The sequence below is a fragment of the Chiloscyllium plagiosum genome, chromosome 7 (assembly GCF_004010195.1).
Source record: "Chiloscyllium plagiosum isolate BGI_BamShark_2017 chromosome 7, ASM401019v2, whole genome shotgun sequence".
In the NCBI taxonomy this organism is placed as follows: Eukaryota; Metazoa; Chordata; class Chondrichthyes; order Orectolobiformes; family Hemiscylliidae; genus Chiloscyllium; species Chiloscyllium plagiosum.
The window spans coordinates 71,699,267-71,716,570 of NC_057716.1; the positions used below are offsets into that span (position 1 = coordinate 71,699,267).

The 17,304-nt window shown below is 39.6% G+C and overlaps 2 protein-coding genes across 11 annotated transcripts in view; one reads left to right on the forward strand and one right to left on the reverse strand.

Annotated features, from left to right (window-relative positions):
- The window catches only part of actr3 (actin related protein 3), a 66,751-nt gene extending 64,614 nt beyond the window's left edge, over window positions 1-2,137 (reverse strand). For 2 of the 3 annotated variants that reach the window (XM_043694021.1, XM_043694020.1), the window contains exon 1: window positions 1,953-2,137. In XM_043694021.1, the coding sequence (XP_043549956.1) occupies window positions 1,953-1,996 (44 nt within the window). In that variant the 5' untranslated portion in view covers window positions 1,997-2,137. Of the gene's footprint in view, window positions 1-1,690; window positions 1,799-1,952 lie in introns of those variants that run through there. The other variant, XM_043694022.1, reaches the window with a different exon arrangement.
- Window positions 2,138-2,429: 292 nt separating this feature from the next.
- Window positions 2,430-17,304, forward strand: part of LOC122551689 (solute carrier family 35 member F5-like) — a 107,678-nt gene continuing 92,803 nt past the window's right edge. The window contains exons 1-4 of one of the 8 annotated variants that reach the window (XM_043694014.1): window positions 2,431-2,597; window positions 9,544-9,645; window positions 13,040-13,225; window positions 14,459-14,597. In XM_043694014.1, coding sequence (XP_043549949.1) covers window positions 14,466-14,597 — 132 coding nt within the window. In that variant the 5' untranslated portion in view covers window positions 2,431-2,597; window positions 9,544-9,645; window positions 13,040-13,225; window positions 14,459-14,465. Of the gene's footprint in view, window positions 2,598-2,626; window positions 2,760-3,180; window positions 3,284-9,543; window positions 9,646-13,039; window positions 13,226-14,458; window positions 14,598-17,304 lie in introns of those variants that run through there. The other 7 variants (XM_043694011.1, XM_043694015.1, XM_043694018.1 and 4 more) reach the window with 7 other exon arrangements.

Genomic DNA, 17,304 nt, shown 5'->3' on the forward strand with positions numbered 1-17,304 from the left:
CAAGGACTGCCACAAACACTACGTAGGACAAACAGGAAGAACGTTAGCCACCAGGATACACGAACACCCAGTTAGCCACAAAAAGAAACGACCCTCTCTCCTTCATAGCCCTACACACGGATGAAAAAAAAAACACCATTTCGACTGGGACAACACATCTATCCTGGGACAGGCTCAGCAAAGGCATGGCAGAGAATTCCTAGAGGCCTGGCACTCCAACCACAACACCATAAACAAACGCACAGATCTAGATAGCATCTACCAACCCCTCAGAAAAACAGGAAATGACATCACCACAAACCCCAGGAACGCCATCCAGGACAAACAAATAGAAAGCAGGAAACAACAGCTTCGCTTCACTGGGAGGTCGCCACTGATGATGTTACCTAGCCAGGTAATGAAACGTCTGGATATCAAACCCACACCTCAGCGAGCAAACCTACACTCTAAAGCATATACAAGTCTTATTTAAAAGTGGAAATTTCCACTTCTACTACCCTTTCAAACGATGACTTTTTGCTCCAGATAACAAAATAAGAAATCAACTCTCTCCACATCTTTAAATTCATGTCTCTGGCTGTTCATCTTTCTCTGGAATAGGACCTTTATCCTTGTCAGCCCTTCTTTTTCTTTTAAAGGGTCCTTTTATTCAAAAGAAAGCAAACCAATTTTATTAAATGTTTCTTTTGAGCTAAAATTTTCTACGTGTGACAAGATCCTGCTAAACTCATTTGTATCCACTCACTGATAGATTTCCAGTAATTTAGTGATGGTAACTGTAGATAGTACTGTGGTCTGAGGGTTTTAATAATTGTCAACACTTGAATCAATGAGTTTCACCCAATTTTTAATAGATCATATTTATCTCACCAAATTCAAAAAAGCCATAATGAAAAATGGTCTGACGCATTATGTAGCTTACTGGATGCTTTCTGAGACAAATGGCCAGCAACTGTAGTGTAGATCAGCCAGGCACACGAACTGCAAACAAATCATTCGAGTCGGGGCTGTCTCAAGTCAGTGAGGCATTTGATACATTAGTATGGGCACAGCAACTCACCCACTAAGGAACTTACACAAATACGCCTACACATTAAAACAAACATCCATTACACTTGGCTGCACAGGCAAGAGTCAATGTTGCATGCCATCCGTCAGAACAGTGCACACATGCTGGAATTTACTTCCTAAAAGCTCTATAAATGTTGCTGACTAACATCTAAAGCAAAATGTAGCACTTCGTCAAAACACTTCTCACAAAAGGAACACTGCTTGGAAAAGCGGAAGTACCATGAGACATTTTCTACCGTTCTCAAATAAAAAGGCTGAAACGTTATAAATGAACACAAATGCAACAGGCATTGAATTCACAGTGGACGGTTGGATTTTGTTTTAAAAAGCTAAATAAGACAAAGAAAGGAAAGCTGTCAGGTGCCCAGAATCAACTCACTAATCGTTTTGCCCCCATTAAAAATCCCTTATAAGGTAATTCTGCATGAAAGGAGGAAGAGGTTTTGACAACGAGGAAACTGCCCCATGCTTGTTCACTTTTGGCCTTTTTCAGACGGGCCGGTTTTGCAAATATTTAATTGTGGACAAAATAAAGCAGCGCCGCGCCTCGCACGGGTCTGTTGGGAGGTGGCAGGCAGCGGAGAGATGCTGACCGTACACCGAAAGGAAGGCCCGTCACCTGGGGCTTGAAGGTGCCAGCGGAAGGGCGGGGACCGGGCTCCGTTATAGCGCCTCCGGACGAGCGGCTGCACGCCGACTGCTGTCAAAGCCGCTCCCTGCTCCCCGCGGGCCGTGGATTTCGCATTCCTCTGGCACCCGCAGAGCCAGTGTCGAAACGATGCAGAAAGTCGGCCGGCCCCCACACCCAGGAATCACACCCTGACACTTGGGAGGGTCCACTGCCCGGCTCCGAGCACACAGTCCCATCACTGCCCGCTTACCCTGTGCCACAGTCCACGACACAAGCCGGTAGTCTCCCTGCCATTTTCAGGTCACTCTCTCGTGGCGAAGCGGCCAAAAAAAAAACAAAAAAAAGGGAGCTGAAACACCGGCAGCTACCTGACCATGAAAAGGCGGAACCGACAGCCGTTCCACACAACTACAACTTCCGCACTGGCGTCAAAATGGCGGAAACCTTCGGCAGCTCATTTACACGTCAGCCCCGCCCACCCAGCGCCGCTTCGCCCGACCTGATTGATCAGCACGGCCCACACTTCCGGCAGGCCGTCCATTGGTCACTTTCCCGAAGCCCCTCCAGGGGATGAGGCAACGCTCCGGTCAATCAACTCAACGTCATGGAACATTGGCAGTGATTATGAGCGGGCGGCCTGCCCCCTCGCCGGGAATATGCCACGTGATCCTTCCGTGGCATTGCCTCACGGGGGTTGTAGTTTGTTCGCGCCGGAAGTTCCTTTCAGTTTCTCTGCTGGTGACGGGATAGAGTGGACTACAATTCCCAGAAGAGTGTGCAGCCGCGCTGGGCTGTCGGTGGCGATGATTTACGGTCATCTGACCAGGAACTGTGAGGGGGGTTTGTTTACAATATCTGGCCTTTGATATGTGATATTCTGATTTACGTCTTTTGCGTAAGTTTCAGCGTTTTGTCGTCTTTTGATTGTGTTTGTTGTGGTGTGAACGGGCAGTTTGGTGATTGTGAATGTTTTGCCTGGGGTGGGGGAAGAGGACGTGTTGGCAGTTTAGCTCCAACTCCAGGTTCAATGTGTGGAAGACCAGAACAAGGCATTGGGGTACGTTGACACACGATGTTGACATTTGCCTTGGTGATCAATCGAGTTAAATGTTGCTGTGTCCCATGCTATTATTGTAGATGTAAATGCAATATTTACCTAAGCTGAGGTAAAATTGAATTTTTTCATTAAGGCATGAACAGCAATTGTTGTTTTAGAATTAAACGTGTAACTCTTTCTCCAAGTCAACCTTAACAAAGGTTGATGTCATTGTTCAATGAGTCATTGACTCCCGAAAACACAGCTAATTAGAAACAGTAAGGACCTTTTACTTTATATGTCAGTGGTAACACGTGTATTTCTTGGGTCACTGGGTCGTGTGTTCATTCCCGATTTTTCACTGTTGTGTTGTGTTGTGAAATGGGCTGCCATGTTTACTCGTTTATGTTGCCTAATAGGTGTTCACCGGGTTGACTTTGAATGTCAAGTGTAGGTTGGTACTGTACTTTCAATTAAGCACTGGCAGTGCTACAGAGTGGAGGGCCTGTCCTTCAGATGGAACATTAAAATGTCTACCATCTCAAGTGAGTAAAAGTGCCAAAGCATTATTTTAAAAAGGAACAAGGAATTTTCTCAGTTTCTTAGTATGACCAAGAAGCCAATGCTTAGGGATAATTGTGATCGGAGACTATCAGCCATTGATGTTTGTGGGGCAGTACTGTGCAAAATTTGGCTGTGGTGTTTACTATATTACAACATTGTAGTTCAGAGACACTTCATTACTATCACCGGATTTGTTGTGTTCTAAGGTGAAACGTTGCTATCTAAATGTAGGATTTATATCATTTTTAAAGTGCAGTTGAATCCAAGGGTATACTTGGAGGGGGAATGTTGAACAAAATGCAATTAAGTTTTGAGTTTTAGTTGAGAAACTTCTAATTTTAAAACTTTGTGCTGTATAAGTTATAAGACAAAAATAATGTTTTTGTCAAATAGTGTGGCACTGGAAAAACACAGCGGGTCAGGCAGCACCTGAGGAGCAGGAGAGTCGATGTTTCAGACATAAGCTCTTCATCAGGAAGTCCTTCATCTGCAGTCCACAATTTCTCCTAAATAATGTTTTGCCCATTACACTAATATTCTGTTAATACAAACTGTGCAAGAAGAGCAAACATTTATTCACCTCAATCTGCAAATAACTTTGTTTGGACCCTTTCAAGTAATGCTGGATTTTTCAAACCTCATTGCAGAAATCTGATTGCAATCTTGGTTGCATCATGAAAGCATTAAATGACGATAGGTAATGCAGTCAAAATGTAACATGCATGGTTGTATTGTATTATTTTTTCTACCTGTTGCTTAACAATATAATAGGTCGAAAATGGTTAGTTTATATTGGATTTCTGAATTGTTATGACATGCCGGTGAACCCCTCTGTTAAATAAACTAAGTACCCAGAAAAGCTGATCTCACTTCGCCTCATAATCTGTTAAAATGTGAGTGACAGAGAACTCCTAAATTCCACTATTTAACAAAATGATATCAATTTATTCTTTAACTCTAAAAGTGAACAACTGTCCACAAATCTAAGCCTCCCCCCTTCTCTTTACTGTATATTCTCTGCCTCCAACTCTACAATATATTGTTCCTATAAAACTCTTATTAAAATTATAGCAACTTAATTTCGGAACCATACAGCGACTGTCATCGTTGGTGTCTTTCTTCTTTTGGCTGAAGATCTCCCTGGGCCATCTTCTTTCTTTTGCTGGGAATATTTTTCATATGAAAAGGTACTTTTGTTGGAGAGTGTTTCTGAATACTAGTTACTCTGTCTGACTTTGAAAATGCCTTTTTTTTAATATACCCCCAACGTCTGATTGTCTCATTGTTTTGCCAACATCAAAACAATAAATTCAAACTTGATTAGGCTTTAGTATTCTGGAGCATAATTTAAACTGGTTAACTTCAAATTGTTGTCAAAATAGCAACCGATTCAGATACCTATTTCATAGCCAAATGTTACAGGATACTCTGGGACTGCCAGTTAGTCATATGACAGGTGCTTGTAAGCTGTCAGTACAAAACAGCATTCACACACTCTTCATAACAAAATGCAGGAATCATCAACAAAAACAATGTGTATTTACATAAAATTTATAACATATTCAAGGGTTTTAAGGAGAGAATTGATGTCACTTCAAGCATGTGTGAAAATACTTAACTTAAGGAAAACTTTGAATGGAGGGCAGAAGGTTAGCAAGGAGGAAATGTTTAAGAAGAGAGTTTCTTGTAGTAGTGTAGTGAGTATTTTATGAACTGAGAATTTTCATTACATTAATTTGAGTTATTACACAGATATGTTACAACTTCCAAGTTGAAATTATTAAGTGGTATGTATTTATAAACTGTATGATCCACATTTTCCAGACTAATTGATTTTGACAGTAAAATTGTCATTGTGGAGCACTATAACGTTCAATATCGATTACCAATATTCTCATTTTAAAATTAGTGTAGTGTGATCTTTAATATCTATTCCTGCTTTATCCAAGTGATTCTGAAAACCATTTCTTACACATTGAGGTCCCACAAACACACAATTCATAAATTTGCTATTATCTTTCACTATCTGTTACGGTATTAAAGTTTTCTAGGACATTAGGAGAATTCTCCATTCTTTAAATATTGTCAGGGATTCATATGCACTTACCTCAGTAAAGGCAGAGGCTGTTTCAATGTTCCATCCAAATGAAAACATCTCTGATATTGCAGTATGAAGATGTGAGCTTCGATTATGTGGTCAGCTCTTTGTGGCTTCAAGTTGCTTCCTTGGCCAAAAGGACTGGAAGGCAAAACAAAAATAGAAATTGCTGGAAGAACTCAGCATTTGTGGAAAGAAAGCAGAGATAGCATTTCAAGTCCAGTGGCCCTTCAGAAGAATTCCTGTTTTTGTTCCTGATTTCCAGCATTTGCAGTTCTTTTGTTTTAAAGAAGCCACCTCAGTTCATTTTTTAACACGTAACTAATATCTAATTATCTGATTATCTAAATGATAAAATACAGATTTTACATCTTCATTTGTTATCTTATTCGAGAGTTCAAAATCATGGTAGACTAATAGACTTTTCCAGCACAAAGGGAAGCCATTTGGATCATAGTGTCTTTGCTGGTCAACAATGATCTGACTACACAAATCCCTCTTTCAACTTTTTGCCCCATTATCCTGGAGGCTACACCAATGCTAGTCAATATCTAAATACTACTTACATGTTACAAGAGTTTATGGCTCATCCATCCTTTCAAGCAATGAGATCCAGACACCCATTACCCTCCTAAGTAAAAAATAAATTCTATTCAATGCTCCGCTTAGACTTCTATTTCTTACCGTAACTCTGCACTGGTTACTGACCCGCCTAATAATAGAAACAATGCTTTCCTATCCATTCATTGCCTTTTATTATTTTGTACATTTGTATCGGGATGTTGAAAGAAATTAGCCAATTGCTGTTGAAACACATTAACAATTAACTGTTTGATAGTACAGAACTTAACATTGCTAAAAAGATACATGAAACCAAAGCTATTTTGCTGTACTTATCAGGATTAGAACAGAGGAAAACAAATTTGTGGGCGGCACGGTGGCCCAGTGGTTAGCACTGCTGCCTCACAGCGCCAGAGACCCGGGTTCAATTCCCGCCTCAGGCGACTAACTGTGTGGAGTTTGCACGTTCTCCCCATGTCTGCGTGGGTTTCCTCCGGGTGCTCCGGTTTCCTCCCACAGTCCAAAGATGTGCAGGTCAGGTGAATTGGCCGGGCTAAATTGCCCGTTGTGTTAGGTAAGGGATAGACGTAGGGGTAGGGGTATGGGTGGGTTGCGCTTCGGCGGGGCGGTGTGGACTTGTTGGGCCGAAGGGCCTGTTTCCACACTGTATGTAATCTAATCTAATCTAAAAAATTCAGAAAGGGAATATCAATTTACATAGCTTGATCAAGAGGGCATTGATTGGTGGGACTGTGGTTGGCTTGGAAATGCAACAGGAGCTGTTAACTGTCAATCTTAGTGAACTGATTTAACTCTGACCAGACAGGTAGATTCTAGTCAGGGTGCTGCCATGGGGAATACAGCAGAATTGGCAGTCTTCATAACCTTATCTTCAATGAAAATAGCACAATTTATGGACAATTTCTTTTTCCCTACTAAGAACTGTGTGTTTGTGCCAAGTTTCAGCTTCTAGTTTGCAAAAAAGTTAACAATACGTGCTATGTCTTTGATCAAATATTCTGTAATCACCACTTCTTTTTAGAAATGGCATGATTTATTTACAATCTACATTGCTTTCTTATAGACTTCAGCATGTCCAAAAGCTGAAGGACATGTATTATCAGAAATCCTAGTCCTATAATGTTTCAAAACTTCAAACTTAGAAAATACAAGATGAGCAGTAACAGTTTTAGTAGCTGCTAAGGCAAATAGCGAACTTTGTATTATTGGTTTTAAAGTCATAGAGTTGTACAGCATGGAAACAGACCCTTCGGGACCAGCTTATCCATGCTGACCAGATAACGCAAATTGATTTAATCGCATTTGGCCCAAATCTCCCTAAATCATTTCTTTTCATGTACCCCTTCAGAGTCCTTTTCAATGTTGTAATTGTACCAGCCTCCACCACTTCCTCTGGCAGCTCATTCCATATACTCACCACCTACTGCATGAAAACGTTCCCCCTAGGGTCCTTTTAAATCTTTCCCTACTGGCCTTAAACCCATGCCCTCTAGGACACCTCGACCCTGCAAAAAATGACCTTGTCTATTCACCCTATCCATGCACATCGTGATTTTATAAACCTCTGGAAGGTCACCCCTCACCTTCCCAATGTTCCAGGGGAGAAAAGCCCCAGCCTATTCAGCCTCTCCCCATAACTCAAACCCTCTAACCCTGGCATCATCCAATTTTCCAAAAGTGGCCGAGCCAATATCCTGCAAAGCCACAACATGACATCCCAACTCCTATATATGATGCACTGACCAATTAAGTCAAGTGTATCAAATGCCTTCTTCACTAGCCTAGGTTAGTGAACCTACCATAGGTAGGTTTTTGCAACCTGTATCAGTTGTGAGAATTGGGTAGGCAAAATGACCTCTCCGGTCACTTCTCAATAAGCTTAAAAAGAAGCACAATTGCATGAGGAAAAGGAACAACTGTTTCTTCAAATCATCCCTCTTTGATTCCATGAGCAATTGCAATCACTGTTATATTTAGGTAGGTTTTTGATCAGCACGGCGATCAAGAGTTACAAATAAACTTTAGAAAAGTGGACATGAGCAATGTTGGATCAGACATGATCCAACTAAATGGTGGAGTAAGCCCAAGGGACCAGATGGCTTACTCCTGTTCCTATTTCTTATGGTCTTATAATGCTGATTGTCAGAACAGTGGATTAAGTTGCCTACCTAACAACCAGGAAACACCTGTTTCTTTAATCTCCATAAAGCTAACAGTCTTTTGTAGAACAGAATGGACATCTCAGTGGCTTGTGTATCTGATTATAACCTACTGAAGGACATGTCTTTCCTGAATTTGTGATGCAAAAGTTAATCCTATCTGATTGTTGCAGTTTTAGCTTGTTAGTACCAGATTTAAAATGATTTAACTTCTGTTTCCATATCTTTGCTTATCTTGGTTATTTCTTACCATTTATAAAATGGATATTTCCCTTGACCTGCTGTATATAGATGTAAGTTATTTCTTTCGCTTGTTAATTATTTTTCACTTTAGCAAGTGACCAGTGTCAATTGAGCTCTACCTCACCCTAAATAGGATAGTGTTACCTGTTAATATTTCATTGTCTTTACAGTACATGAAGATAAACATGTTATCATCCACTGAAGTTACTACATTATTTGCTACTCCAGCTGAAAATAAGAATATGATTATTGACACACATTTTTTGTGTTGACAGTATTTTTCTAATTTGTGAATTTACTATTGCTTTTGCTGAAATGGATTAACTTAACTTACATAGAAATAGATTAAAGTAATGTGAATTATTGTAATGTCACCACATCAGGCAAAGCAAAATGCTCCTTGCATGTGCAAAGCTGATTTTTGCTCATGAAGCTGAGAAATTGAACTGAATATTTCTCCTTTTAGGTTGATTAAATTCTCTCTGAACAGGTTTAGTATGGTTGGATGCAGAAACAATTCCCAACAATATGCTTCAGTCCCAATCTTCAATGATTCGTCCCTTATTGCTGCCATTTGGCATTGCCCATTCCACATTCAATTGTCCCTCTGATTGAAGTTTCAAGTTAGGTCTAAAACAAAACCAACTTTGTGCTGTTAGTCCATTTCCACTAAGAACTGCATTGCAATTGCTCATGTTCATTTTACCCAAGGCCGTCCTTGCCAGTGAACAAATAAATCTTTCATCTCAGTCTGGGTTAGATTTGGACCTTTTTTATATTCACGTCGCTGGTTCAGCCAACGTTTATTGGTGATCCCTAGTTGCCCTTCGAGAAGTAGTGATGAGCTGTCTTCTTGAATGTCAACAGACCATGTGCTGTAGGTAGACGTGCAAAAGGTCTATTCACAGATCTACATAATTCAAGGAAATCTTTCCTGATGCAGGTGCTGTTCAAGAGTTTTTGTACATACTCTCAGGTGTGTAAAATAGCTTGCTACTGCTTTCAGTTCCTCTGGATTGTAATTCTATTCTTACGTTTCAGATGCCATAAACTACTTTGACTGTTTTGTAATCCCAGGGTAATAATTTACAATCACTGCATAATGAAATTAGCATTTCTGCAATATTGTAACAGATTTGGTTTGAACTGCTTGATACAGGTGAACCACAAGTAAAATTTGACATGGCGAAGAAAAGTAAGTGAAGGAATAAGATAACTTCAATTGGACCCTAGAAGCTGGCTGTATGAGAAAGTATATGAGGTACACCTAAATTAATTCTTTTCCCCACTTGAAGAAATCATATTCAGGTAGCTGGATCAAAATCATGCAATGAATTCATATACAACACAAGAGGCTGTTGTAGTGCAGTGGTAGTGTCTCTATCTCTGAGTTAAGAGACCTGAGTTCAAATCTAACCTGCTCCAGATATGTGTAATTACATCTCTGAACAGGTTGATGAGAAAATATCTACAAACATCTAATGAGCTAAAGTAATTTGGAGGGGTGGGGGTGTTACCACCATATTCTTAAGGACAACAAATAGTGGTATTGGTGGCCTCATAGAGTCATACAACAGGGAAACTGACCCTCTGGCACAACTTATCCACAAAGACCAACCATCCCAATCTGACCTAGTTCCATTTGCAAGCATTTGATCTGTATCCCTCGAAACCCTTCCTATGCATATACCCATTCGGGTACCTTTTAAATGTAATTGTACCAGCCTCCATCACTTCTGGCAGCTCATTCCATCACGGATCAGTGTCTGCATGAAAAAGTTACCCCTGCAGTCCTTTTTACATCTTTCCCCTCTCACCTTAAACCTTTGGCCTCTTTTAGACACTCCACCCCCCCAACATCCCTAGGGAAAAGACCTTCACTATTCACCCTATCCATGCCTTTCATAATTTTATGAACCTCTCTCTATAAAGTCACCCCTCAGTCTCCTAACCTCCAGGGAAAAAAGTCCCAGTCTACTCAGCCTCTTCCTATTGCTCAAACCCTCCAGTCCCGGCAGCATCCTAATAAATCTTTGCATCCTCTCAAGTTTGCCAACATCCTTCCTATAGAAGGCCGACCAGAATTGCATGCAGTATTCCGAAGGTGACTTCACCAATATCCTGTACAGCCGCAACATGACATCCCAACTCCGTCATTTATTGTTATGACCAATGAAGGCAGATTTGCCAAGCACCACCTTCACTATCATGTCTACCTTTTCACAAAAGATTTTTTAAAATCCTGAATAATTTGAGTAATTACCAATTTTATTTAAATTTTGCTGCAACAAATGTATTCTAAAGATCCAATGATTCTAAATTATGGGCACATTTCCTTTGAATATGTTCATGGCTAGTTTGCTGCTAGAGTTGTGCTATTTAGCAGTTGACTCATCCTGTCCTTAAACCAATGCACTTAACAGATATATAAATGCCGAGAATTCTTCCTCCAGTAGGCAGGTGGCTTTGAATTGGCACTGGAGGAGTCCCAGGATTTGCATGTCCTTGGGGGAGTTGATGTGTTTGGCCACAGGACAGTGGGATTGTTTGGTGCATGAGGACCAGAGATGTTCCCTGAACAGCTCTGCAAGTTGGCATCCTGTCTCCCCAATGTGGAGGAGAGCTACATTAGCCATAATTATGAAAGTTGGTTTCCATATGTTAAGCATGATGTCACGGGATCATGACATCCCTCTACAAAATCCCTATACAAAAACTTGAGGAACTCAGGACTGCGTGCTGTGAAATCCTTCAAGGTGTATTCCTTTAGGACAGAAAGGTAGAATTATTAGACACTACAGCACAGAAGAAGACTGTGTGGCTCATTTTCCTGTGTTGGCTTGTCGATAGAATGATGCTCTTTCTACCTTGATCTTTCCCAATAACCCTTCAAATACAGGTAGTTTTTTTATAGCACAATGGTTGCATTCTTGCACAACTCTGCATTGTAGAAAAATCGCACTGTAGAAACAGCACTTAAAGTGCTGCCGATGTAATCATGTTATAGCCAAAACACATTTTAAAAGTTTGCACTTTAGAGACAGTGTCCCCAGCTTATCAATCATGTTACAGCAATTTTGTGTTAACGAAATATGCATTATAGCAGGATGACCTGTATTCTATTTCAAAGTTGTTTTGACAATTTTCCCGTTCATGGTTTTATTTGAATTGTACTCCATTACCAAAATGAAAGGCAATTAAAGATGTTACATTGGAATCTCCTCTGATTTTAAGGAGTGAAATTTTAGCATTATGATGAAATAAAATTGGGTACTTAGAGACCACGAGATGTTTATTACATATGTGTCCACTGAACAGAAATCTATCTTACTCATTAAGTATAAGAATCTCTGCTTCCACAGTGCTGAGAGAGATGTTTTGAAATGAAATGGGCATTCTGCTTAGATTTTGAAAGTTTTCATGAAGAATATAAGAACATCAAAATAGAAGTACGTCATTTAGCCACTTGAACCTGTTCCATTGTTTAACTAGGTTATGGCGAATCATTTACCTCTGTGCCATTTTCCCATACTACTCCAACCTCCTTTGATATAATTGACATCTAGAGGTCTGTTGATCTCTCTCTTGAATATACACAATGGTAATCTTTCACAGCCTTCTATGTCATTGAATTTCAAAGATACAGTACCTTCTGAGTGAATAACTTCCTCTGCATCTCAATTCTAAATGATTTGTCCTTTACTCTGCGATTGTTTCCTTTGGTTCTGGATGGTCTCCCCTTCTATACTCAAACATCCTTGATTCAAGTTTCCAGTCTGTGATTCACTTCTCATTTAATAGCAAAGCATTTTGTACAAAGATTACAATTTTACTCCCCATATATATTCAACCATATTTGTTAAATTCATAGCCAACAAACAAAGAACTATGGATGCTAGAAATCAGAAATAAAAACAAACTTGCTGAGAAAACCTCAGCAGGTCTGGCAGTATCTGTGTGGAGAGAAAGTAGAGTTAACCTTTTGGTCCAGTGACCCTTCTTCAGAATGGATAAGGGTCAGTAGATCCAAAGGTTCTGGACCTGAAATGTTGTTTCTGCTTTCCGTCAACAGATGCTGCCAGATCTGCTGATTTTTTTTCCAGCAATTTCTGTTTTTGTTTTATTAAAAATCATTCTGAGGACATTTTATATTATAGATATTTTGATTATGGGGATACTTCTGTTTAATTTTGATGCACACTGTTGAGGTAACTATCTAGATACATTCCTCTTCCTCACTTACCAACATTACCCATTTGTGGAATCTTATTTGTTTATGACATCTAATGGTATTTTCAGATATTTTGTCTTCATAGAATGAATTTTATGAATGTTTTCAGATAAGTGGTTGATTTTGAGTTTGCTTTTGATTTATAGTTGTAAATGAATAATGTTTATTGATTATTTTGATTTAGTCAATGGACATTTGATCAAATGGTCACAGTTAGTTTTAAAGATAGCTATTATCTGAACTCATGAAAGTGTGACAGATGCTTTAAAGTTAGGAGACTTCAGGGATGTATCCTAGATATAAAATACAAATTTTTAAAATTTTACAGGTTTGCTATAAGTTTATTCTGTTTTACAAATTTAAAATACTCCAGCTATCTATATTTTTGTATGCTTACATAAATATGTACTTCTTACTCCAAAAGGCATATTTTCTCTTCTGAATTTTGATCATCCTTGTGTGAGAATATATCTTGTCGTCAACAATTCCATTCAGATTTGCTATGTCAAATTCAGCTATCGTGATTATGTTCTTTTGTCAAGAACATACCCCTTCAAATTTCTCAACCTGGCTGATCTGTGGCCACCTTGTCTTTATTTTTAATTTTTAGGTAAGTTATTTTGTCTACTTAACTGTTTTTGAAATATTAATATCTCTGTTTAAAACATGACCTATATTGCTATCTCAGACTACCTGCACTGGATTAATTTACTGACTTTCACCTTCAAATTTGAACCCCTGAGTGGCAGAACCCCTCCTCACAAATGTGAGGACACTTCAAATTTAATTTGTAAGGTAAACTCTTACCTTTATGGTTATAAAATAGTTCTGGATCACATTAAATTCTTTATCAACAGCAGTCTTTTGTCATCCTATGCAATAACAGACTTACCCATTTCACTTTGAGCGGGCCCAGCCTCATCCCATGAAAGTCAGACTTGGTTAAATTTAGAATATTAGAAGCTGTTTCAGAGTTCTCCATTTAAGCACTGAATCAAGCTTGATCAGATTATGCTCACTGTTTTGATAGTTAATTGCTTGGTGGTCCAGAATCTAAAATTGCAAAACATGGCAGGATAATAACAGAGGTAAGAGAGAATTTAATGCATGACAGAGGTCCTGATTATTGGAAAAGTCTAGGAATCCTGCAGTGAGTAACTCACCATCTGACTCCCCAAAATTTGTGTCATCGGCAAGATTCTAGTCAGGAGTGTGTGATGGAATACTCCTCGCTTGCCTGGATGAGTGTAACTCCAACAACACTCAGGAAGCCTAATATCACCCAGCAGTAACATCCTTGATCGCATCAGGTCCACAATTATTCACTCCCCCCACTAGCAATGTATAGTAGCAACAGTATGTTCCATTTTCAAGATGCAGATATTTACCAAGACTCCTTATACTGTGCCTTCTAAATACATGACCGATACTATCCAGAAAGAAAAAAAACAGTAGATACATGGGGCACCCCACACACCGTTGTGACTTGAAAACCTATTGGCATTCTATCACTTGTTGCTGGATCAAAATCCTGGAACTTCCTAACAGAATTATGGCTGGAGCTACATCAAATGGACTATAGCAGTTCAAGAAGGCAACTCACCACTACGTTTTTGAGGACAGTTAGGGATGCAGAGTAAATGTTTGCTCTGCGAGCGATGCCTACAACCCTTGAATTAATTAAATATGCAATTAGGTCTTAGCAGAGAAAAAGGGATGGACTGAACTGAGACAAAATTCCACAGAAGAAGAGTGAACAGAAATGAAATTAGGGAGTTCAATACATGTCAGAAAAATTAAATATTTGGTATTTATGTTTGGTAATATGGTTTATTTTCAATAGATTACAAATGGTTTGGTTGTTTATCATGAATCGAATGAGCTCACAGAGCAGTTCGCCCCAGAGACGACGTATGATCCTTGGAATTATTGTTCTATTGGTTGTCGATATTATCTGGGTTGTATCATCTGAACTTACCTCAGTGAGTATTGTTGTCCTATCTTATTTTATTCTTTGAGCTAGTACAGAATAAAAAAAAAGACAAGCAACTGGAAGCTAGGGATCATGCCGACAAGCTGAAGAGAGGTGTTGTACAAAACAAGCACCCAAACGAATATCACTTCATGAGCAATGAAGATAGTTTACAATATTGAAAGAAATTGGAAACAGCATTTGGGTTCTTGGACAGTGAGGTAGGAGTAGGTAAAAGGACAGGTATAATGCTTCCGACACTTGGATGGGAAGGTGCAGATAGAAAAGGATTGACTGATAAAGGAGTGGACCGGATGTCACAGAAGCTTTGTTTTCTTAATTTCATTATTTTATAGTAGGCTTGTTGGAAAAGGTACATGGACACAACTGTTGCCCTGAGCAAACCACAAAGTTCTTTCAGAAACTCATTCCACCATATTGAAATTTTATTGACTATCATTTGTAGAATTTTTTTTTTACAACCACGATTACTGTTCATTACCATACTTCCCTATAGACTAAATTAGATTAGATTACTTGGCCCAACAAGTCCACACCGACCCTCTGAAAAGCAACCCACCCAGACTCATTCCCCTACGTTTACCCCTTCACCTAACACTATGGGCAGTTTAGTATGGCCAATACACCTAACCTGCACGTTGTTGGACTGTGGGAGGAAATCAGAGCAGCCGGCGTAAACCCACAAAGACACAGGGAGAAATGTGCAAACTCCACACAGACAGTTGCCTGAGGCAGGAATTAAACCCGGGCTCTGGCGCTGTGAGGCAGCAGTGCTAACCACTGTACCGTAAGAGTATATGATTTGTTAAGGCACACATTTCCTGTTCACTGAATGGGTAGTAAGTATAATTGGTTTATCTTTTGGTAAGTTTGAACTTGGAAGGGCCTCGTGGCTTAGTAATAATGTCCCTAATTTCTGAGCCAGACCCACCTGCCTGGAGATGTCGTAACATATCTGAACAGGTTGATTTAAATAAAGAAATCTGCATATAGTCCCGAATATAAATTGTAAAAACTATCTACAGATGAATCCTCATCACAAAAGGAAATTTTAGGGAGGAAGACAGGTGAGATCAGATGCAAATGCCAGACAGAAGTTGATGCTAATGGAACAAGAAACAAAAGCTGATCCAGACGGATATACTTCCGTCTGATTGGGAAAGTGGAAAATAAAGTATCATTAACAATAGGGGCTAACTGAAAGGAAGAAACAAGTGAGTTGTCAGAAACTATGATCTGAAATTATTGAATGCAAGTTTAAGTCCAGAAGGCTGTAAAATGACTCATCAGAAGATGAGGTTCTGTTCTTTGAGCTAGTGCAGAATGGAAAAAATGACAAGCAACAGGAAGCTTGGGATCATGCCCACAAGCTGAAGGGAGTGTTCTACAAAGCAGCACCCAAGCGAATATCACTTCATGAGCAATGAAGATAGTTTACAATATTGAAAGAAATTGGAACCAGCATTTGGGTTCTTGGACCGTGAGGCAGGGGTAGGAAAAAGGACAGGTATAATGTCTCCTGCACTTGGATGGGAAGGTGCAGACAGAAAAGGATTGACTAATGAAAGAGTAGACCAGATGTCACAGAAGAACTGTCCCCACGGAATGATAGACGAGGGGAAGATGTGCTTGGCAGTGGAATTAGGCTGGAGGTAGAGAAGATTATGCTTTACATGAGGAGGCTGGTAGTGTTCAAACTAAGGGTAAGGGGAACCCTCCTGTGGAGAAGTGCAGGAAATGAATGGATACAGTCTTGTCAACCATTGTTAGAGGAGTCCTCAGTTGAGGAGACAGCAAAGTGTATCAGAAGTGCTGACATAGTATGTAGCATCATCAGAACAGGCGCAATGGAGTTTATAAAAAGTACTGGGAGAATGGAATAAAGTCTTTTTACAATAAGGGCACAAGGATGTGTAGTTAAAGCAACTATATGAGTCAGTGGATTTATTCCAAGCAGTGGAAGTGGAGAAGCTGAGGAGGGGAAGGATCAGAGGTGGTCGCATGTGTAGGTGGATAAAAAGTTCGCAATTCAAAATGTAAATGATGAAATGTTCCAACTCAGTAAGAGCAGTAAACAGTACTAATACACTCAAACATATCGGACAAAAAGAAGTGAGGGAGTAAACCTTGGTACAATTGGAACAAAATCCTATCTACACGAGCCACAAAAAGCAGTCCTGGCCAAAACTCATATGGGTTCCTGCAACTGCTCTTTTTGATGAAATGACTAGAGTTCAATGAGTTTTTGGGAATGTACTGTGGGACTTCTGTTCAAGGATCAAATAGAGAGCCCTCAGACCCTATTGAAAGAGGATGGAGATATAGAGTTAAATGACCATGTTAAAAAGAATTTGGTTAATGCCAGGAAACTGGAAATTAAAATACCTGCAGATATTCAGTATTGCAACTAAGCAATATTGATGCACTGCTGTTGGATTAACACTTAAATAATTTTTGCATATTAATTTACTATGTTAATTTTGTCAGATAAACAATTTCACAATTTTGGATACTTAGTTTCAAATAAAATTAAAGTAAAATAAGCTATTATCCTAATATTGACTGGAAGGCAAGAAGTGTCAGAGGCATAGAAGAAACATAGCACAGTAGGTAGGAGGCATTGCTGAACCTGTTTTGGGAGTGGGTTGGGTGAAGTACCAGGAGCAGGAACTCTTACAAACAGTGATTTTAGATTC